Source organism: Barbus barbus (genome assembly GCF_936440315.1).
Source record: "Barbus barbus genome assembly, chromosome: 19".
NCBI classification, from domain to species: domain Eukaryota; kingdom Metazoa; phylum Chordata; class Actinopteri; order Cypriniformes; family Cyprinidae; genus Barbus; species Barbus barbus.
Genome location: NC_136747.1, coordinates 25,783,814 through 25,808,447, shown reverse-complemented (window position 1 = coordinate 25,808,447; position 24,634 = coordinate 25,783,814). Strand labels below are relative to the sequence as shown.

The following is a 24,634-nucleotide window of genomic DNA, read 5'->3' as shown; positions in this document are numbered from 1 at the left end:
CCTCTAAATGATCAACTTGATCAAATCTGTTGTACACAATCTACTACATGCCATCTGTCCTCTGATTGGTATCTTATACTTTTACAGTAAGTAAAAGGCCTTTTAGTATCATTGAAAAAACAACTCCCTCCAGGTCATGGTTCGCTGTCTTATGCTGTGAAATTTTTATTGTTTTTCATGAAGTAAATGTAAGAATTGATACATTATTAGTAATATTTCAAGATGAATACTTACTTGACCTAAGCAACTTACATTTAATTGATTAATTAATTTATTAGAAAAATCACATTAAAATGTGGCTTTTTTTTTTGGTTTTTGAGTAACGTTTATCTCAGTCACTGTTGTATTACATTGCATTATATGGTTTGAATAAAACTCCAGAGCTTTTAGTTTTCATAAAACTAAGCATTTAATATCAACACATTATTGGGAGATGATCAAGGGTGATAACTGTAATTTATGATCTTGTTGATTTACATAACAAGCTATCAGAATTTAATCTTAGTTTATGGCCATATGAATATCAGCAAATGCACCAAATTGCATATTTTTCCTCAGTTTGGGCCTCTGAATAAAACTGAGATGTTTTTTCCTCTTTGAATATGAGCTCTAAATTCTTCTGTATCATAATATATGAACCATACAATCCTGATGCATCAAATATGATATTCAACAAAAACACATGCACACTTTTTTTGTTTGTTTAAATTTTGTCTAAAGGTTCAATAAACTGTTCTATCTATAAAAAATAAAAAAATAAAAAGATTTTTCTGACTATTATTTCATGTCTCAGGATTTACAGGGTTAAGAAATAAACTCCACGGTCCCATTTTCTTTTCTTTCTCACTATAATGTCATACTATACTATGGATAAAAATATCAAAATTGAAAAACACGCACGCTTAGGAAGCCAGTGCTTAACTTTCATGATTTTCCCAAGGAGGTTTTCCTGGATCAGCATGTTTGTTAGTGTTGGAACAGCATTCCTATCAACCGATCGGATTACTGGGTTGGGATTAAGCTTTAACAACATTATTTTCCACCAATCACTTGCTTTTAGAAGTAGGCTAGGGTTAGGATATGGTGTATGATTGCTTGATAGGAATATTGTGTCTAGGAATAACAAAGGATGCTGATCCAGGACCACATCTAAATTGAATCCTGCTGGTTTGAACCAAGATTTTTTATAATACTTCTAAATACACCAGGTCAAGACCAAATGTGGGAGGGAGGAGACACAGGTGCAGCGTGCAGATCTAGAATCTGGTGACATGCAGGAAAGGTCCAGCCAGGAAGCACCCCACAGTGCTGGAGATTTCTCAGCACCTTAGTCACCTACACCCCAAGGAAGCATTTCCACAGACGCCATACCACAGCCTGAACCCATGAAGGAGAGGATTAGGTGGCCAAAGATGTCTGATATCAAGGAGTGGGCCAGCTTCAATGAGGACTTGAACAGAATCCTTGAAGTCACGTCAGCAGGCACAGCTGAGCGGAAAGTGAACACCTTCACAGAGATCACGTACAATCTAGCAAAGGAACAATTTGGCACGATAGAGAGGAAAGGCAACATCAAGGCAGGGAAGCAACTGAACAGAAGAGAGAGGGAAATTTACAGCCTATGGAAATAAATCAAGAGCCCTAACAACAGGTACAAATCAAGCAGCACAGAGGAAAAGGAAGGGGTAAAGGAACTCACTAGCTGGCTTTTGGAGCGCCTTAGGAGACTAAGAAGCGTGGAAAGGATGAGGAAACTGAGCAAAAAGAAGAAGAAGCAGAGGGCCCAGTCCATAAAGGATCCCTACAACTTCACCAGGTCTCTACTGGGAGAAGCTAAATCTGGGAGTCTGAATAGCCCTAAAGAGGAGGTGGAGGCATTTCTCAAGGAGATGCATAGTGACCCAAACAGCCGTCATCCCCTAGACAAAAATCAAGAAATTGATATGGCAGAGCCCCCCCACCATTATGCTCAACATCAATGAACCAACCTGCAAGGAAATCCAGGAAGTGGTTAAAAAGGCACGAGTGGCTTAAGACCCCAGGTCCCAGCAGTATACCCTATAGGGTGTACAAGATGGGCCCGCAGCTTCTCCGGCGGTTGTGGAAGCTGCTCCAGAGGATCTGTAAGAAAGGCACTGTTCTACCAAGCTGGCAGAAGGTAGAAGGATGTTTTGTCCCCAAAGAGGAAGCCTCACAAAATCTTCTTCTCAGTGCTGGCAAAGAGGATGTCCACGTACATGATCGAGAATATGTCAACACCTCAATCCAAAAGGGCGGAATCCTAGGATTTTGCGGGATGCTTGGAACACACAGGAGTCCTAAGCCAAATTATACATGAGGCCAGGGCGAAGAAAGGTGACCTGACAGTTGTCTGGCTGGACTTGGCTAACGCCTACGGGTCTATCCCCCGCGATCTAATCAGGACAGCTCTGAAGTACTTCCATATCCCAGATCACATCAAGGTGATGATCAGCAGCTACCTGGATGGAATCAAGCTCCGTTTTAAAATGAAGGACTACATCAGACAGTGGCAGCGCCTCAAGAGAAGGATTGTCACAGGATGTACAGTCTCCCCCACCTTGTTCATCATGGGCATGAACCTCATCATCAAAGCAGGAGAAAAGGAAACCAGAGGCCCAATGATGGACTCAGGGATCTGGAAACCAGCTATCAGGGGTTATATGGATGACCTTACAATCACAACATCATCCCATGTACAGGCTAGGTGGGTTCTAACAAAGCTTGATGAGGAGGCAAAGTTGGCCAGAATGACTTTTAAGCCAAGGAAATCAAAGAGCTTGGTCATTAGGAAGGGTAACATCTCTTTCAAGTACAATCTGGTCATACAAGGCGAGATCATCCCTTCCATCAAGGATAATCCCATCAAGTATCTTGGAAAGTGGTACGATGAGTCATTAAGGGACCACAACAATGTCCGCAGCACTGAGAAGCAAGCAGAGGGTTGGCTGAAGATAATTGATAAATCAGGACTCCTAGGGAAGTTTAAAGCATGGTTTTATCAACATGGCCTGCTCCCCAGACTGATGTGGCTGATGACAGCGTATGAGGTCCCACTTACAGCAGTGGAAGGAGTGGAACGTAAGATCAACTCACACCTCAGAAGGTGGCTGGGAATCCCTCCAGGCTTCACATCAGTCGGGCTGTACATCGGATCTGGGCAATTACAACTACCCCTTTCTTCCCTGGTTGAGCAGTTCCAAGTAGCAAAGTGCAGGGTTGGGAGGCCTCAGCATCTCTGGACCTAGCAGAAGGGAACTTAAAGCTCAAAGACATCATCGGAGCACCATGCACGGGAAGGCAAGGCCTGAGAATGACCCACTTTCAAAAGTGGGGGACAGCCAACCCTGTGGAGAGGAGAGCCATGGTCCAGGCTGAAGTAAGGGGCCTAGAGGAAGAGCAAAAGAAGCAAAGTTTGTGGGGCTAGGATCCCAGGGAGCCTGGACAAGGTGGGATTTCCCCAAGAGGAAGGTGACATGGACATGACCTTTGGAGGCTCGAGCCATATCGGATCTCCTTCTTGCTTAGGGCCGTCTATAAAACCCTTCCAACCCCTGCGAATCTACACAGATGGGGGATGAGGGACGACCCAACATGCAAGCTCTGCGGGCAAAAGGGAATGATGGCACACATCTTGTCAGGATGTAAGACCGCGCTTGCCCAGGGCAGATACAGATGGCGCCATGACAAAGTACTGACTGTGCAAGCTGACATCCTAGAGCAGGAGAGGACCAGGAAATGGCAACATAAGAGCAAGCCGCCACCTGGTATAACATTCGTCAAGGAGGGGACAAAGCCACCAGGGCCCAATAAATCCAAGGTAAGCTTCCTGCATGGGAGCTTGGGGTAGACCTGAAGATAAGGCTTCAGTTCCCAGATGTCGTCCATACTACCTTAAAGGGGTCATCGGATGCAAAATTAACTTTTCAAGTTGTTTGAACATAAATGTGTGTTGGAAGTGTGTGTACACATCCATCCTATAATGATAAAAATCCACTCAGTGTTTTTTTTTTTAAATCCCTATTTTAAAATACCCTTTCTCAAATCAGGCTGTTCTGAGAATCTTGTCAGAATGACGTAGTTCTGTACAGACCACTCCCACGATAGTTGATTGACACTTACCTTAGACCCACACTGAGTGAGCTGACATCAGTCGACCATTGTGTCGACTCCGGTGCAGGGGAAGTCTCAGATTAAGCGATCAAGGTGCTATGTTGTTGGATGTAATAATGAATAGAGCAGTCATCATTTACTCCCGTACATCTGAGCCGAAGACGCTGATGATTAACATTATTTTTGCTTTGATGTTTGCGTGAATCATTCGTGATATGTGAGTATAAGGGTTTTTTAATGTATTTTTGCAAATCGCCTTTCCTAATAATGTACTAATTTGACAGTTTCGCGGCTGTAGTTTACAGTCCGCTCGTCACTCCACGGAAGAGAGGGGGTGGGGTCAGCAGAGCTCATTAGCATTTAAAGCAACATGGACTATAGTGGCTTGCTAAAAACAGCTTATTTTGACAGGTTTAAAAGGTGTTTTGAGAAATTTTAACCAAAGTATGTTATAGACTTTTAATTAAGACCCTGAAGAATCATATCAACCGATGACTCCTTTAAGACCCGATGCAGTCCTTTTCTCCACAGAAGGAAAGAAAATCATCCTAGTGGAGCTTACAGTGCTGTGGGAAGAGGGGTGAAAGGAGGCGTTTGAAAGGAAGTCTGAACGCTATAAAGACCTGATGCATAACTGCTGGGACAAAGGCTGGCAGACATGGTTGTACCCAGTCAAGGTGGGATGCATGGGCTTCACAGTCAGCCTGGAAGCTGATGACAGACGTTGGACTGAGAGAAAGAAGGCAGTGCGAAGACTGGGGGAGGCAGCAGAGAGAGCCTCTTGTTGGATTTAGAGCAGGAGGGAGGAGTTAAGCTGGCAGCCAGGAAGGAGTGAGTAGTGGCTGGCCACCACTGCTGACCCGCCAGTTGGAGAGTGTTATGGTTAAGGGTCGAAACACTTCAGGATCGTTGGCAACCATCTGATGACACAACCTCCTGGCTAAAGGCTCCAGTCATTGCAAAATGACTGAAGGAGAAGCATCCAAAGATGTATGTTACCACTATAATACTATAATACTCTATAATAACTTCAATAGTGGCTCACTGGTAAGACATCTACATGTTTAAAAATAAAGGTTCTCTGTTGGCATTGATGGTTTCATGAAGAATCTTTAACATCAACGGAACCTTTTAAATACACAAAAGGGTCTTTATAATGGGAAACGATTCTTTAGATTTTTCAAATGTTCTTCGTGTTAAGAATAAATGGTTCTTTTAAGAACGGTTCACTGAGAGGTTCTTTGGGGAACCAAAAATGGTTTTAAAATGGCATCCCTGTGAAAACCCCCCTTTTTAAGAGTGTACTGTAATATAGCGAAATATTTGCAATTTATTTGTACATCAGTGGAGAAACATGATTTTGCCCCATAATGGTGTTGGTACAGTATCTACTGTACCTACATGGAAAGTCATCCAAAAAAAGACTGAATTCTGGATAATGTGAAAAACATTTGTCTAATACTTCTTGCTCTTCTTTTTATCTAATAACAGCAGCTGTACGTTTAGTCTGATTTTGATACAACCGGAGAGCGAGTCTTCATTTGGTATTCTTTGTGCGTGTGTTGTCAGGGATGCTAAAGCCTGTGTGATCCACGGCTCAGATCTGAAGGATCTCACGCAGGAGCAGATGGATGACGTGCTGAAGAATCACACAGAGATTGTGTTTGCCAGGACCTCTCCACAACAGAAACTCATCATCGTGGAAGGCTGCCAGAGACAGGTGCACACACCCTCACCAAAATAACACATAATAAATGCATTAAAACTAATTGTAGTTCATTGTTAATCCTAATATCAAGGGAAATAACCGACTTCTATTTGTACACACGCTCTCTGTCTGTGTCCTTTAGGGCGCAATTGTGGCGGTGACTGGTGATGGAGTGAACGACTCGCCCGCTCTGAAGAAGGCAGACATCGGTGTTGCTATGGGGATCTCTGGATCAGACGTCTCCAAGCAGGCTGCAGACATGATCCTGCTGGACGACAACTTTGCATCCATCGTTACTGGAGTTGAGGAAGGTAAGAGAGAAAGGGAGACAAAGGATATGGGGAGGACAGAAAGAAATCCAGAGCAGGCCAGAACATGAAGGCAGCTCATACAAGGCACTTATTTTCATCTATGACAGGGAATTTGCTCTTTATTCTTCATTATTTATTCTTTAATTGGAGCTCAATTACATTCCACAAATCTAGTGTCTACCTGAGGTCCATATAAACATTCATAATATAATATTATGTATATAACATAATATAATAAGGCGTGCACATAAGTGCAGGTGCGCATGCGTGACCAAAATAAAAAATGTGCTGTATAAATAAGTTCAGATCACTCATTTGCGTACCGACATGGTTGACAGCTGTTAAAAATTCTATTCAAACTGAAAGAATAAGTCTAGGCTATCCGCTGCCATTTTCAAAGCACAATGCAAAACTGTGATATTTCATTCACTGACCCGGCAGTGCACTTATTTACCGGCAACCTGCCAAAATAAAAGCTTGCTGATTTTAAGTTTGAAAATGATGAAAATTCATATTAAAAACAAGGTAAATATTAGCATTTTATTTTTAAGTTTAATATAAAATAATTGTATTTTTATTTAATACTCCCTTTTTATTTGAAAATATAATAGTATTATCACACTTTATTATTTTGTTGTTTATTTTATTTAAAAATAAATAAATAAATAGCAATACTATTATTATTATTAATTTATTTGTTTATAGTTGTATTTTAATGGGTCACACTATGTGCAGTGTGAGGACCAAACCAAATCTCCAGGTGCTCTTCTGAGAACCAGGCTGAAAAACACATGTGCACCCCTGAATATAATATAATATTTCAACCAAATAATAAACACAATTGAGAGTGTCTTTCTGTAGTATCTTTTTGAAAAAATCATATCGTATTTGAATTTTTAAATATGTATTAATTCAAATGAAACATTTATTAATTATATACAATATGACTTATGGTTAACTTTTAAGATATTTGTCAAAATATCTGAATTGAAATTCAGACAATTACAATAAGCAAAAATATGATAAAGTCAAACTGAATTTGTTTTACTTAATTTTATTTATTGTAATTTTTATTTATATTTTTGTTTTGTATAATATTTATATAGTATTGTTTTAGCATAGCTTTTTAATGCTTGAATAAAAAAATTAATAAACACAAGCAAGTGTCTTTGTATGGTAACTTAAAAAAAAAAGCATATAGTTTTTGAATATTTAAATATACAGTCATGGCCAAAAATATCGGCAAATATTTGGATCTTCTAACCGGACAATAATCCAAACACAAACCTCAAAAACAACACAAAAATGGGTCACTGAGCACAAAACCAAGCTTCTGCTGTGGCCATTCCAGTCCTGGACCCTGTAGAAAATGAGTGGGGTGAGGGATTTTCCAGGCAGCATAAACATAATGCAGGCATTTCTCTGCAAGCAAACTGTCTTGACAAATGCTTGAAAAAACAGAAACAGTCTAGATGAATAAGAGAAAATCTCTGGTAAAAATGAGGTCTATGCTTCCACTTTTTTCTCTCCCAGGTCGTCTGATCTTTGATAACCTGAAGAAGTCCATCGCCTACACACTGACCAGCAACATCCCTGAGATCACTCCCTTCCTGTTCTTCATCTTAGTCAACATTCCTCTTCCTCTGGGAACCATCACCATCCTCTGCATTGACCTGGGCACTGACATGGTGAGACAAACACACACACATTTATTGTCTTTATTTCAATAATGAACATATTCTTGAATGTAACAGGAACTGTTTTTTGTAGGTATCATTCTCACCTTTTTTCCGAAAATTCACCCCCTTGTTTCATTAACAAATCATTGCTTTCAATCTCAGGTCCCTGCAATCTCATTGGCTTATGAAGCAGCAGAGAGTGACATCATGAAGCGCCAGCCTCGTAACCCCCACAGGGACAAGCTGGTGAACGAGCGTCTCATCAGCATCGCTTATGGACAGATTGGTGTGTGAGCTGCTACATTATCAAAAATGTTGTTTGCTTCAGTTTTGGTTCGATTAAACTGCTGTTGACCCAAATGAATTGAATAAAAGTGACTTCCTGTCATTTGTAGGTATGATTCAGGCCCTGGGAGGATTTTTCAGTTATTTTGTGATTCTGGCTGAGAACGGCTGGCTTCCCAGTCTGCTGGTGGGCATCCGGCTAAACTGGGACGATCGCTCTAACAATGACCTGGAGGACAGTTATGGACAGCAATGGGTAAACATGCTGAAGAGATACATTACACTGTATCAGATTACACAAACTGTACACATATTTGATAGAACAGGTTTGACCTTTATGCATTTGGCAGATTATTTTGTTTTAAGCAATTTACATTGCATTTTACATTTATTCGTTTAGCAGATGCTTCTATAAAGAGACGTACAGAAACACCAGCTATCCTGTTTCAAACAGGCTTAGCAATTACTAAGACCTAATCATATTTTTAGTGTTGGCCTGTCATTGGTGATTGGCTTCCATCTTAGCTATTAATGATCTGGTTTTGGCATACAAGAAAACAAAACAGTAAAAAAAAAAACTTTTCTCATTTTCATTTAGTTCATTAACTTAAAATAACTACTAAAAAATTGTAATAAAAAAACATATATACATACTAAAAACCTAAATGTTTATATTTATAAAATTAAAGACTTCAAAATTGTATTAATTAAAAACTACTGTCTCTATACTAAAATAACACTTAACTAGCAAAAAATTCAAATGTAATATACACTACCATTCAAAAGTTTGGGGTCGGTAAGAAACACAGAAAAAACAATAATATTTTACAATATTTACAAGTTGTGTTGCTTAATTTTTTGTGGAAACAGTGATACAATTTTTTTCAGGATTATTGGATGAATAGAAAATTCAAAGGAACAGCATTTATTTGAAATATAATTATTTATTTACTGTCTCTTTTAAACAATTTATTGCATCCTTGCTGAATTAAAGTCATAATTTCTTTCAAAACATTTTAAAATCCTACTGACCCCAAAGTTTTGAACAGTGAATATGTAGCATGTGAGAGTGTGTAATCATAAATGTCTTTCTGTCAGACGTATGAGCAGAGGAAGATTGTGGAGTTCACCTGTCACACGGCCTTCTTCGTCAGTATCGTGGTGGTGCAGTGGGCCGACGTCATTATCTGCAAGACTCGCCGCAACTCTGTGTTCCAGCAGGGCATGAAGTTAGTATCTCTCACGATAATCCATTAACACTACGATTCTGCATCAGCTGAAAGTTGAATCAAATGTTAAGGCTTGGGGTTTGTAGGGACTGACCCAATCTGGCTGAGCTAAGAGATTGTGCTTGTTCTTTGTAGGAATAAAATCCTGATCTTTGGCCTGTTTGAGGAGACGGCTCTCGCTGCCTTCCTGTCTTACTGCCCCGGCATGGACGTGGCCCTCAGGATGTATCCTCTCAAGTGAGTGTTACCTGGATAGAAACCTCCTGATGGAACATTACAAAGCAAATTTCAAAAGTGCATCCTCATTATCATAGTGCTAGCTGAGGAAACAGTTTAAATAATGCAAATTCTCTTTTTCCCTGTCGTTTCTTCTCTCAGGCCCAGTTGGTGGTTCTGTGCGTTCCCTTACAGCTTCTTAATTTTTGTTTATGATGAGATCCGAAAACTTATCCTGCGCCGAAACCCAGGAGGTACAAAGCTTGAATTATTCTCTAAATATATTTTAGCTGTATCTCTGTATACAGGCTTATGATGATATTCAAAATCTAAGTATTGATATTTACATATTTACTCTGCCATTGCTTTTTGTAGCCAATTACATTGACATTCAAAAGTTTAGATTCAGTAAGGTTTTTTTATTATTATTTTTTTATTATATGAAGCCTCTAATGCTCGCCAAGGATGCATTTATTTGATCAAAAATCCAGTAAAACGGTAGTATTGTATACTTTTCAATAAATAGCATTTAAAAGATAATTGTAAATCATAATAATATAGTAATTTGGTGTTGAAGAAACATTTTTTATTACTATTATCAATGTTGAAAACAGTTGAGTTGCTTAATATTTTTGTGGAAACTATAATAAATTTTTTTCAGGATTCTTTGATGAATAGAAAGTTCAAAAGAAAAGTGTTTATTGGAAATATGCTTTTTTTGTAACATTATAAATGTCTTCAAAATCAATTGAATGCATCCTTGCTGAATAAACCTATTAATTTATTGTAAAAAATCATATCGATCCCAAACTAAAACACAGTAAATATCTAGTTAAAATTAAGCAAGGCTTTATTTCTAAACTGTTTCTCACTAAATGAACCAAAAGGATATTTTTTTTATTAAAAAAAATACATTGCAATAAACCTGACCTACATATATTTTTAATCAAATGTTTTATTGCATGAAAGATGCCACATAGAGACTCATGTGAACGTCAAAGAGTTTATGATGCAAATGAATCAATTTCGAATCGATTCACTGTAGTTGACAGTTTGAACTGATTCATGATCAATTTTAGTCATATAAGTGGTGAAGAAGCATTGCAAAAATAAATCGCCTTTAGACATAATCACAATGCTCCTCATACGCATATTCTGTGAATATCTGATTGCCAAAACAAGGAATAATTTTATTAACCATGTTACAGATGCTGAATTTTAATGTCCCTCTTTCTCTCTCTGTTTTACTTCAGGCTGGGTTGAAAAGGAGACATACTACTGAATTGTCAAATACTTCTGTCATTAATTCTCCCTCACTCCCTTGCTCTCTTTCTTCATCTCTTTCTCTTTCACATTCTACCCATTCCTCCCTTCACTATAAAACCACCAATACAGAAACAACCATGTTACTCCTTCCTTTTACTGAAATAAAAAATAAGAAGATGAGAGGACCAACCACAGAGGAAGACCACAAACCTCCAGGGTTTTTTTTATTAACTTATTTTGGTTTCTGCCCAAAGACTACAGCTGAATCTGCCAGTATGATAGTAGTAAGGTTTACAAATACTTCTGTAATGGATGTCACACATCGCATCTGTCCAAGCCCAGCAGCTGCATTTAGACTCGCTCATGGTTGACAGGCACTCCTGTACAAACACTGCCAAGCTAGATTACTGTTATCTTTACCATTCAAAAATACAAATAACCTAAAGATCATAACCCATTTAGACTCTCGCCCTCTGCTGGGGGAAAAGAGGAGCACAGCTTTCCTCTCCCCAATCTGGCACCTGTCTGTCTTTCTTTCTCCGCTTCCATGTTGTTGTTTTTTTGAGTGTTTTTATTAATCATTCATAACTTTTTTGTTCGATATTTTTTTCTGTTAGAAGCATGTGTGAAAGCTGCTTGGTTTCATTTTTCTTAGACATGACAAAGCAAACTGCCACCCTTTCACTCTCTCTCTCTCTCTCCTCCTCTCCTTCCCCTTTTATCCTGCACTCCCCCTCCCTACCTGCTCTTGCTCCTTCTGTCTGTCTCTCTGTCCCCGTCTGTTTGTCTGTTCGTGAACGATGTGAAGAAGCCGCCCTCCTCTATCCGCCCGTTTCCCCTCTTCCCCTGTTAAAAAAAGAAAAAATACAATCTTTCTGTGTCCTAGGAAAAAGAGACTTCTCTCTGATTTCATTGTTTAAATAAGTGTAGAAAAAAATGGAGTAAAAGCAATGTACCAATACGTGAAATAACAGCAAAAAATTAAATAAAAAAGAAGGATCTCTCTTTTCTCAGCTTGGCGTCGGTTTGTTTTTGTGTCTGATGTCTGGCATGAAATCCAATGAAATACTTTGTGCAAATTTTAAATCCACTGCATTTTCAGGACACCTAAACATGCATTCACACGGTGTTTGAGCTCAAAATAAAAAAAAATATTTATAAATATCAAGAAATCATTTCACATGGGTGAATTTCATGTTTTAGTGTATAGTTGAATATCATCCAGAATGCATTCAGATGTATTTTCATTTTTGTAATTCAGATTATTCTCAGTGATTCTCATTATTTACTCATTTAAGTGTTAAGGTCATGAGAATCATCCTGTCTGGACAAAATGCTATTAAAACTATAATAATGTACAATAAAAAATTAGATTTTTTTTTTTTATTTTGTTGGGTGAAATATGACCCAGGCACGTTTTTAACAGGCTTTGTGCAATTCATACAGTTAGCTAATTGTGATCCTGGTTAAATACTGGCAGTACTTTACCAATTAAATTTTATACACACATATATATATATATATATATATACATATACATACATACATATATATATATATATTGTTAAGGAAAATCTGGGAACATTGATTTAATGTAACAAAATTAATTTGATAAAATGGATTTAATTATTTTATTATGTATTATAATTTAGAATCATATTTAATTACTTTATTATCATTTATTTATTTTCAACATTATTGTATTTTGGGGGGTAAAATATGACCTAGGCACATTCTTGACAGGCTTTGTGTGATTCAGCCAGTAAATTGTAGTCAGCTAATAAAAATAATACTAAAAACTACTCTCTCAATTAACATGACTAGAGAACTTTTACCTCTGTAATGGCTTTTCTCTGAACTCTGCAAGTCTGTTAATGGCTTTACTGTCATTAATTCACTCTCGCAGGTTTATAACCTTCTTTCTCATAGCTTTTATTGGCGCTGTGACATTTATAGAGGTGTCTTCTCCAAAAATCATATCAACAATAATCGCATTAAACACATCGCACTCGAAATCTCTCCCTAATATTTTAGCAACATTCATCATTTTGAGGAAGCTGTTTTTCAATAACGTTTCAAAACAGCAGGTGGTCATAAATTTAATTTGAGCTAAAATTTCCTGTAAATAAATAAATAAAATAAAATTGCTTTTTCACAGACATATCACCTAGATGTGTGGGTCACCCCGTTTAAAGACCGTCTGCACACACAGATAGAGACCGAGGGCCTATAACAACTTATATATTTATACAAGCTGTTATATATATATATATATACATACAGTTTGGGGTTTTATATGAAAGAGAAAGGAGGAGACGGGCTGCAGTAAAGTCTTTGATGAATTCCCTGGTTACATTCGGCCGCTGTTTCATTTTGATGATGAAGAGGGCTCACAAACACACACACACACAAAACCACACCTCTAAAAACAGAATTACAAACATGCCTTGAAGCCAACTCTCCAAAATAACAGAAATATGTCTCCTCATTATGAAACACACACACACATACACACGCACTCCCCTTGTCAGCTGTCCTGCCTGCTTTAATCTTTCTGCTCAATGCAGCCCCCCAATCTCTCTCTCTCTCTCTCTTTCTCTCTCCCCCTTTCCCCCTCTCCCTCTCTCGCTCCACTGTTCTGTGTGATAGAATATCGATCGCTCGCCTCGTCTCAGCAGAAAGGGGGAAGGGAGGGGGCAATGGTCAGATGTGCTCCAAGGTTGTCTCCTTGGCAACTGCTGGATAGGTCACAGGGTTGCCATGGCGCCTAGGTCGTCGGGGTCACCGGGCTGACCAGTAATGTTTGGGTGATAAGTATTTGTGGACATGCTCTGCGTTTGGGTGTGTGAGTGCAGGTGGGGATGGCAGTCATGTTCATTACAACCATGTTTTGACTGATCTCTACGTCATACACACAATACAGACTATATATGATGACATATTCCATAAAATGGTGAAATTTGCCTCAATAAAGCAGTCCAATTCAAATAAAGACTTTGAATTTTGTGTTTAAATCATCTAGAAATAATATCAAATGCTTGTGTGAGTTGCTATCAGTTGAGGTTTCGTAAATCAGCTTATGTTCTTCAATACTGCTCCTCTAATGTAAAAATTTGAGGAATGATCACCAAAAATGGATTTGCTATACTATCCATAGTTTAACCATGGTATTTGTGGTAAAACTGTGGTTATGCAAATGGTAATCAATCCACCCAAAAGTCATGGTTACTACATTTTTACTGTAATAAAACCATGGTTTATTTTTGTAAGGGTTTAATTACCTATATTTCATAAAATGGTGCTCTTTCACACATTAGAGCAGTCCAATTCAAATAAAAAGTTTAAATTTTGTGTTTAAATCCTCTGATAATAATATCAACGAGTTGCTACTAGTCGAGGTTGCTAAAAGCTTCTGTTCTTCAAAATTGCTTCAGTAATATATGAATTTGAGGAAGGACCACAAAAATTAACCAGGGTTTTACTACAAATAAAACAAAAAAAATCATGGCTATTGTAGTAAACACAAATTAACCATGAATTTGCTATGTGTGGTAAAACTGTGGTTACACAAATGGTAATCAATCCACCAAAAAGTCGTGGTTATTACATTTTTAAAACCATAGTAAATTCCATATTCCATATAATGGTGCTCTTTCCCACATTTGAGCAGTCCATTTCAAATAAACAGTCCTCTAATAATACAATCAAAGGCGTGTGTGAGTTCCTATCAGTTGAGGTTGCTAATGCTAATAAAATAATTTGAGGAACTAAGTACACTAAATAAGGCTAAAGTACAAGGGGAGGCGTTTTCGCAAGGCCTACACATGTATAAACACTTTTTTGAGATATACGTGCGAAATGTAAATCTAAAATACATCATATATTGACACGGAAAGCTCTCTTAACTGTTGTTATGGTTACCTTCTGAGGCGACTTTTCTGTTCGTGAGCGTCCAGTGCGCTTTAACTAACTTTGAGTAGCTTTTATGATTACTAATAATACTGAAATTAACTTTTAAGACCTTCTTAACATTTGTTTTTACTTCGTGTTGGAGATTCAAACCTTAATTCGCACCGTAACACGAGCTATTTCTCCACAAGCTATTTTGGATGAGACTGACCGTTAATACCATTGAACGCTTCGCGCCGCTAGATGGGGACCAAACTCTCCAAAACATGTGATTTCTGCAGATCAAAGTTCATTCTTTCAACCAGGTGATAATGTTACACGTTTATGCTTATGCACATTTATATGGCTTATCACACAAATTTGCCTATATTGACAAGATTTAATCTTAAAAACTCCTATGGTATTTCAGTCAACAAGACAGAAATTATGTTATTGTTAGAAAATAAACCAATAGATTGGTTAGGCATTTGGATAATGATGTGCTTACCTGAATAAATACTGTTTAGATTTATATTTAGGTTAATATTTACAATGCATCAAATGTGTGTTGAGGACGTTTTCTCTTCAAAACGATTGTTGACCAAAAACATGGTCGATGGTTTCTAGATGATCCAAGCTGGTTATTGGCTTCACCATTTCCTGGAGGCATCCTTAAACTGGTATAACCACCTTGAAGCTGGTTGATGACAAGCTAGACATTAGTTGCCATGCTGCAAAACACCACCATCTGTATTTCCAGTAGTCTTTGTATAAAGCTTTGGCCTAAAGATGCAGTAAGAAACCAATACACAAGAAATTAATGTTGATTATTCAGTATCAGTTCATACTAAATCTTAGTGGCTTAATTAAGTTTTTAAAGTGTTTCGTATAAAGCCAAATGTGTGTGTATGTAGGCTAAAACATGTCAAGGTGTATCTGAATGCTTATAAACAGTCAGCTGGTCTGATATTTGATAGTTGGAGTTTGTTCCAGTGAGGAACCAGGATAGAAATGGATGGAAAAATCTGGACTTGGACGAGCAGGAAGTCTTCATGTCGAGGGCAGAAGTGGATGACTGTGTACGAGTTTGATGAAGGATTTTAGGTAATGGTTCTATGGGCCATTGGCAGCATTGCAGGCTAGGACCAGTGTCTTGGGTTTAATTCTTGCAGTTACTGGCAGTCAGTGTAGAAAGCTGAGCAAAGGCGGAAAATGAGAGAATTTCCAGAGGTTAAATGCAAGTCGAGCGGTAGCATTTTTGATGTGCTCGAACGACCGTGTAGCAGATACAGGTAGACCAGAGAGGACCTGAGGTGCAGTAGTCTATCTGTGATCAAAAAATGCCTTGACAAGCAGATGATTAAAGGCATGATTAGTGTTATTTGAGGTATTCAGTTCCTTGCATTTTCTTCATTGAGAGCTCTTTATTATTAAACCTATTGTATAAAATTGATACACAAATTTCTAAGGCTTCTAAATTACCAACATGATCAAAATTTTCCTGAAAAACCTGTTGTAGACAATCTGCTACACACCTTCTGTCGTCTGGTTGATAGTGTATACTTTTTTAGCAAGTAAAAGCCCTTTTAGTATCATTTTATATTTCTCTTTAGGTCATGGTTCACGTTTCTGTTTGCTGTGAAATCTGATTTTTATAAAGTGCATGTAAAACAACTTTTATTTTGTTTGTAATATTTCAAGATCACAAATACTGGGCTGAAAGCAACTTAGGTTTACTTAATTTCCATGCATTCACTTTTTCTTTTGAGAAAAATGTATTATCAAATATGATACATTATAGGCTTTTGAGAAATGTTTATTTCATTAATCTCTCAATTACCATTGTATTGCATTGCATTATGTATTACCTCCCAAAAACTAAACATTTAAATATTATCTTAAGACATATTATCGTGAGATAAAGTTTATGAAAGTATCTACACTGTTATAAAGATCTCAGTGATTTAAATTACAAGCAATCTTACCGTTTGGCCATGTTAATTTCAGCAAATGTACCAAATTGCAGAAAAAACGTAATACATTTTGAATTCATGATGACTTTAAGAGGCAAACATTATATCAAATAGTACTGTGCGTTTCTTGAGAGTATTATATAACCCTGCACTTCTATTGTTATACATGCAGAATTATAGAGCTCATCCATTAAGTCATGTATGATGGATTTCAGATGTGCCAATGTCCATCAAGTGGAGTCCCACCCTCAATAACTCTCAGGCTCCCTCACAAATGTGCACCTCTTCCCCATCAGTATCTACTCGGTCGTCATGGAAACAGCCAAGATGCTGGGTACAACAAGGGAAAGTGAGAGAAGGAGAGATGGAGGGTGAGGGACGCAGGGAAAAAAGTGTCTGAAGGTCGCTCGCAGATTAAAGGTTGGTGATGACAACTGTTTGTGTGCCTGCTTGGGCTCAAATTCGGGTCCTAATGTTAGTAACATTAAACATTTCATCTAGCTAATGCTGTGTTTTTGCATAGTCCTGCACAAAACCCCAAATATATCACGCTCGGTTGTTCCTCCGGTTTCTCGCCATGTCACGCCCATTGATCTTCCACTTTCTCCTGATCTCTCTCTTTCTTTCTGGCTCACTCTTTCTCCCTGAAAGAGCCAGATGGGGTGAGCGTTTTTTATTCTCAGAGGCCCTCCTGCACGTGCCTCCTATTCAGAGCCTTAAAGCGTTTAATTCATGAGGGGTTTGATTCTACAGAGAAGGGGCCTCTACATCCCTCCCTCCACCCGCGTTCTTTCGCCCCTCTCTCTTTCTCTGATCCACTCTTACACCATCTTATTTCTTCCTCTGTTCGCCTCACTTTTTTCCCTCTCACCTCCTTTATTCACTCCCCTCCTCTTTTTGACTGTTTCTTTCCTCCATACATTGCCTTCATGCCTCTTTTGCCAAGACAATTTCTTAATAAAAATATATAAAAGCTCTTCATAATGCATTTGTTTGGCAAATACAATGAATGAGAAGTGTGATAATATTATGTTTTGTTGTTGTCCGAACTAATCAATCAGATTTTTTTTCAAATGCAGGTGAAAACATAATCTTTGGCAAAGAAACAATACCTTTTTTGTTTCATATAAATGCATAGAGTACATGCAGTATTGACCCTCTTGCTCTCTGATAATTACACATTGAGTTAGTGACCATTATCCTGTCAGGTGCCTGTTTGATAAAGCTATGATAAACCTTCCTCCTGTCCTTGCTTTGCTCTCTTGCTTTCTTTCTCTGTTCTTGAATTTCTGAGCCGGTTTTCTCCAAAAGCTTTTGATTCAGGGATTCTTACCTTTTAAAAATGAAATTTAGAAATTTGGACTTTGCTGGCTCCTGAAAATGTTCCCATCTTTCACACCACTAGCTACCGGCACTTGTCACAGATAAATATTTTTTTAATAGCTTGAATCGGAACTTGGTCTATTTTCAAAAACACAAATGTGAACATTAAAATGATGCTTAATAAGATTTAAAAGGTCCACAGAAATCAAAGACAGAATTGACATTTAGAGCAGAGGGCTTCACCAAATTATTCAAATGAGTTTGTTCTTCAGTGGCTAATATATATATATATATATTATATATATATGTATGCTCAATAGCAGATGTTTACGTCAGTGACAGAAATTCTTAAGGCGACAATATCAAGGTGCACTTCATGTCCTCAGAAAATGGCTAGTCAGACAAAGGTGTGTGCATATACGCATGTTTTAGTCATTTATGTTATGAATATGTTTGTGTAATTAGCTTCATGTTTAAGCTATTTAAATTTATGCTCAATGTAGCCAACCTATATCAAACGACAGATATAAGAAGCATATATAAAATACGACCAAAATCCAGTTTCAAAATACACGTTTTACCTCCGTTTTGACGACTTCTCCACCTGTCTGGGACCCCGGTGCCGGAAACAGTGGGATTATTTAGTGTCGTTGGGCTTTAATTGATATTGAATGTAGTCAATATTTATTCGGCCTCAGTTAACGCGAAAATAATAAGGCCTTATGTTCGCGAGCGGTGTGTTCCCGGATAGAGAGGCCTATGCGCCGTCGAGTGGAAATCGATGAACACACTGAGTTAATTATGAGAAATCAATTAATAGGATGGAATTGTGACTTTTATAAAGAGCGAACTGCCTTCGGGATATCGACAGGTCGAGAGGGGAGCGAGAGACACTTCCTCCCGGCGCGCGCGTGTTTGAAGTCTGGAGCGCGCGGCTGGTATCTCTCTATCTAGACTAGAGACATGGAGAATCAGACAGACAGACAGACAGAGAAAGAGAGAGGGGGAGACGTGCTGACACCAGCTACAGAGATTCAGTGGAAATCTTCCAGGTTTAAACTGCGTCTGTCTGTCTTCAGGAAGCTGTATTGCCAGCGTAAAGGGCTACACGATGAAACGTATTATTTAAGTTATAATTAAATGATTTATGTAGAGTTGTGCATTTAGGAAATCGTGTGTGTATAAATATTACAATGCTTAAATGCTTAAAATTACCCACTTTTACATTAGGCTACTTCACCCTATACGAAACCATGCTTGCAATATGCTTAACCTTTTTTCTCACCTTCTCATTTCTATTTTCCTTTTGGTAGCTATATCCACCAATTCGTTGAGGGGGTTAATTTAAGTTAGTCTAAAGACATAAATTGAGGACTAAAAAACACGGGTATAAGATTGATTTTACGTTGGATTTTACAGCTGGAATTTAGCAACAAGACAGTTCCATTGCTTGTTTGCTGGAAGAAAAATAAACATTCACACACACCTAGGCCATATGTATTTTTATGCACATATGTTATAGTCTATTTATAGTTTTTTTTTAATGATTTTAAACTTTATCATTATTCAGCAAATGCAACATGCAAACTTTTGTTGTGCTTTTTTAATTTAGAACGGAATAAACAGTCGTATGTTTCTGTCGTAGCATATTTTAATGGTGTCCGATTATCCCAGTGTTTAATCTAATGTTTGATGTAGATTTTACTTTATTAATTTCCCGTATTTTGCAACAACTTTGTGGCATCTAGTGCAGTGCTTTTCGTTTTAAGAGCTGGATCGTCGAATTTACAATTGAAATTTAGTTTATATATTAGTTGTGCGTTGCTTAAAATATATTTACTGCCATTTTATGTATTGTGTTCACGATATAACATTTATTAATTTATTGCTAAATGGTTAAAATATATAGGCGAATATGGCAGCATTTGCATTTATTGTTTAATTATGCATTGACATGTTTGCATTTTTGCATATTCAAAATGAAAACATGCTATGCCTAAAACTTTAACGAACTGATTAAAATCGTGAATTTAAAGTAAACGCAAATTTATGCAAAACGTGAATATTAATTTTAGTATCATAATGCCTTTGACTTCAGTCGTCACATTTCGATTAGGAACTAAAAGAATTCTTAATATAGCTTATTTTTATTACGAACTAAAAGAACATTTAGATATTTGAGTTTATAAATGCAAATATGCATTGATTAAATAAATGCATGCTAGTTAGAGACAAACATGAGTACTTCGGGTAAGAGTTTTAGTGATGCATGTGCATGCTTTGATAATTTATGTCATGAATAAATTTGTTTAATTTTAATGTTTATTTAGATTTATGATAAATGTACCCATATCAAATGACTGAGCAACTAAAAGGAAATCCATTTTGACAACTGAATGTGCAGGTGTTGGTAAAAACTCCAAATGGAAGATTTTTTTTGTGGTGTCACATAGCTTTGTAATATAGTAAATGCAATAATTTATTATAATATGCATGCACTTAATATTTTGGCCATTATTATCATAATTATTCATGTAAAATAAGTGAAATCACGCACTAAATGATTAATACGTTTAAAATAATATTCATTTTTCCAGATATTTAACAAATATTAATATTGGTATATCGGTCGCATTTTCTGACTAAATGCAAAGGAAAAACATTTTTTTGTTTGTTTTTTTTCCCCCATGAAGGACTCGGCAAGTTCGTTGTTTTCCCGATATTTTAGAGAATTTAGCTCACCTCGGCAAAATGCGGCAAAATAGTATCGATCTTTCAACTTAAACAACAACTTGTGGTCCAAAAGGCATTGACGATCAAAACAAAAACGGGAGAAAAAATTACCCTGACATTAACGCTAAAAAATACCATTTGTCCACACAATGTGCAAAGCTGTGCAAAGCCCATTAGCTCACGACCTCAGTGTCAAAGGGCAGTTGGTCAGTCTCCAGACGCGCTGGCCGCGAGAGCGCGCATCGGCTTCTGTCGTTATTGCTCTATATTTCATTAGTGAAGAAGAACATGCACAGCATACACATCCCAATAATATATAATATTACAAATCCAGAGAAATAGACTTTATATTGGGATAATATAAATATCCACCTGTTTATAATTGATACCTATTTTTGAATGAGATCTTAACCTAATATTCTATCACATATAGGCTACATACAGTTTTTATTTTCTTATGTAGGCTAATTGTAGAATATAACATAGAAACAGAAAATAATGCATGAATGTAAATATATAAAATATCATGTGTTCCTCCAAAATAATGCATTTGATAGATAATAAATAATGTTATTTCATAGTTGTATTTACTTTCAGTGAATTTTGCAGGCCACATGGACCATTGGAATGGAAACAGTATGTAGGTTGCAGTGGATGTCATGTTTGGTCTGTTTGTAATCAATAGCTTTGATTCTCTTGAGCTGATCATTGACTTTTTGATGTGCCATCATAAGGAGAGTTAGTGAGGTATTGACCTCCAACACTGATGCTTTGCTGCATCTTCAGTGTGTGTGCTTTTTTATTACAGACCAAATCTAGTATGTGCATGCATGTGTTCGATTTGCATTAAGACTTTGCTGTATTAGCTACTTAAAAAAAAAATAGGAATAGATCATTTCAAACAAATAGTATCTGAATGGTTCATTTTTAATAAGATGTGATATTATTATCTATCATTGCCTATATATATATTTAGCCTTGAGAATGTATCCATGTTTTTCTATGAGTGAAATGATTTGATTGTTTTGCGACAAACACACATACGCATGCACACACACGCACGCTCCGAGAGCTCTGTGCTGGTTGGTTGTCCAGGTGGTTAGAATGCGGGCAAGCGATCAAGTTGAGAGGTTGAAGGTCAATTTCATCCCAGACGAATGACCTCATTCGCTGGAGGCTGACCCCTGTGGTCAAACTGGTAAGGGGAGGAAAGAAAGAGATAAATAGAGAAAAAGAAAGAAGAAACGATTGGCATTAGGGCCGATCATCTAACAGTTGTGATGTTGTCGTCTTTGGTGTTGTGCATTTTCATTGTATTGGTCAGATTCTGCCATTGTCCTTTTAGATTAAGTAGATTTTTACTCTGTCTATACATATCTCTCTCTCTCTCTTGCTCTCATGAATTAACACCTGACCTTGACCACTGATACTGAACCTAACCTTTAAGAGTGCCTAAACATCAACCCCCACGGCCCCAAATACACACTCACACACACATGCACATTAAGAGAGAGGAGAGAAACAAACAGGCACAGATGTCCAGCTAGAAGCTTGTGTGAGGATGTTAAGTAAATGTCATTGCACTTAAATCTATGGTGGTTTGTCCTCTAAATATTCCTGTTTTCATTGAACACAAAATGGAGATGGCTATGTATATATATATATATATATGGTCTTTTTTATAATATTTTTTTTGCGGACTGCAATAGTTATGACTCTGATTCTTTTTCACAACATGTGCATGTCCATGTCTTCAAAAAGGCCTGTAGTGTATTTTTTTCAGTGGCTAAAAGTGGTAAGCGTGTGTGTGTGTGTGTGTGTGTGTATACATACGTGTGTATGTAATATTTAATATTGCATTTAACACACACACACACACATATATTCTGTATAGTTAGATATATTTATATTTTATAACCTCAATATACAAATAAGAAACAGGCAGATAGACACAATCGAGGGAATGCAAGGCCAGAAAAGAAAAAAAACCCTACCCACAGAATTCTCCAGACTAAGTATTTACACTCCTGTAAGGTTTTGTTACTTCACCTCCCCCAAACACCCCTCTCTTTTTCTTTCTTTCTCCATCTTCCTGCTTAATCCCTGCCTACTTCACCACATGTTTTCTAATCCCAAATATCAAAGGTATTCCCCCCTCGCCTTTGAGCCCTAATGCTGAAACCTCCTTTGATACAACCTTCTTTGCTTCCTCTTCCCCTCTTTTTTTCCCTCATCTTATCACTCACTCACACTCCCTGAGCTTGTCCTCTCGTGCCTTGTGTTTTGTTTCGCTTACTTCTTTCTCTTTTATATTTAGTTTCCATTTTGTTTGTGCAATTTATTTATCTGCATTGACACGTACCTTTTTGCATTTTAAAATGAAATAAATTGATGGTAAATCTGATAATTATTTCCCATAATTTTTTTTTGTTTACTGTATATTCACGTCAAAGGAGTGTGAGAATATGTAGTGTCATGTGCATATTTGTCCACGTTGCCAAGTGTCATATCAATAGGTTAATAGGCATAGTGTCACATAAACTAAGTTGCTGATTAGTTGTCACTTCACCAATCCATACACTAGTCAGAAGTCATAGACCCTTCCGCATTGATTTCCCCCTTTGCCTTAAGAATGAGGTAGAGGTCAGGATTGGGGTTCAGCTATTGATTGACCCCAAATCACAACCCACCCGCTCCGCGTCAACCTGTGCCACCGTAGTTTTCACAGGGCGAACCGATAGCGCTTTGCTTTGCTTCCGATTGGTTTGGTCAAGGTGCGTCGGTAATTGGGCCTTGTTTTGATTGACAGCTAGATTTACATGCTTAACCATGGATGAGTGCCCCTGTGTTTGACCATCTGATGGGACCGTTGAACCAACTGCTACGTTCGCGCATTAAAAACATGGCCGTTAACCTTTGACATCCTAATTTGCTTAGTCACCATTTAAAGTTGTGTGATGGTTCATTTAGGTTGGCCGCTGTCCATAATTGAGTCCTCTCACCGGCACTCATTCATTATTTGTGTCAAATAATTCCTCCATTCGCTTCTCCCGTCCACATTTCTGTCTTTTCTTCTCTGCTTTATAATTACACATCTGTTTTCGTCCTCAATTTTTCTTCATCTCCACCCATTTCATTGACTCCATGCGTCCCTTTTCCTCGCCCACTTCCCTCTATCAACATTTGGCTTTTCAGCTTTCCTTTTCTCAGCACTTCCTGATTCCCAACTGTAATCTCATCGGCGTTGCACCCTTCGTTCTCCTTTTTCCCCACTCCCTCTCTCTCGTCTTCACTGTGTAAGCAAGAGAGTAGAGGTTGTTAAACATTTTTCTTCTCTCTTAATTGTTTTGACTTGTGCCATCGGCATCCCGATTAGGGCCCATTGATTTCCTAGTGCTAAGTGCATTGATTTCTACATTTCTTATTGATCTCGGTTCTAAATCTACCCACACACAGTCTCAATGCACAAGGCGAGACAGAGAGAGAGAGAGAGAAGAGAGAGGAGAGGGATCTGTTAAGTGTGTCATTGTTAGACAAAAAAGGAGTCCGAAACTTATTGGAATGACCTGGAATGGATAGTTCATAAATGCGGAGTTATTATTTATGTTTGTCAAAAGAATTCTCTTAGAGAATATATGACAGATTAACTTATATTTTGTGAATATATATAATAAATATTATAATTAAATATCACATTAATTATTACTATTAAATATCGTGAAAACAAATATTATATAGTAAATAATATATAGTGATTTTTTTTATTTATTAAGATTTAATACATAAACACTCATTTTTAACGCATTGCACACACTTACCCCCATGCACTACCTTTTGCCTCCGCATTGCCACACACACTTACACACACTCGGCACCCCATAAAGATCACAGA

General features: G+C 37.5%; 1 protein-coding gene across 1 annotated transcript in view; it reads left to right on the top strand.

Moving 5' to 3' along the window:
- LOC306885115 (sodium/potassium-transporting ATPase subunit alpha-3-like) overlaps positions 1-11,839 on the top strand; it is a 36,757-nt gene extending 24,918 nt beyond the window's left edge. The window contains exons 13-21 of the mRNA XM_079441459.1: positions 5,701-5,851; positions 5,982-6,150; positions 7,684-7,838; positions 7,992-8,115; positions 8,225-8,370; positions 9,213-9,343; positions 9,479-9,580; positions 9,722-9,813; positions 10,813-11,839. Of these exons, the coding sequence (XP_079297585.1) occupies positions 5,701-5,851; positions 5,982-6,150; positions 7,684-7,838; positions 7,992-8,115; positions 8,225-8,370; positions 9,213-9,343; positions 9,479-9,580; positions 9,722-9,813; positions 10,813-10,841 (1,099 nt within the window). The 3' untranslated portion in view covers positions 10,842-11,839. The remainder of the gene's footprint in view (positions 1-5,700; positions 5,852-5,981; positions 6,151-7,683; positions 7,839-7,991; positions 8,116-8,224; positions 8,371-9,212; positions 9,344-9,478; positions 9,581-9,721; positions 9,814-10,812) is intronic.
- The last annotated feature ends 12,795 nt before the right edge of the window (positions 11,840-24,634 follow it).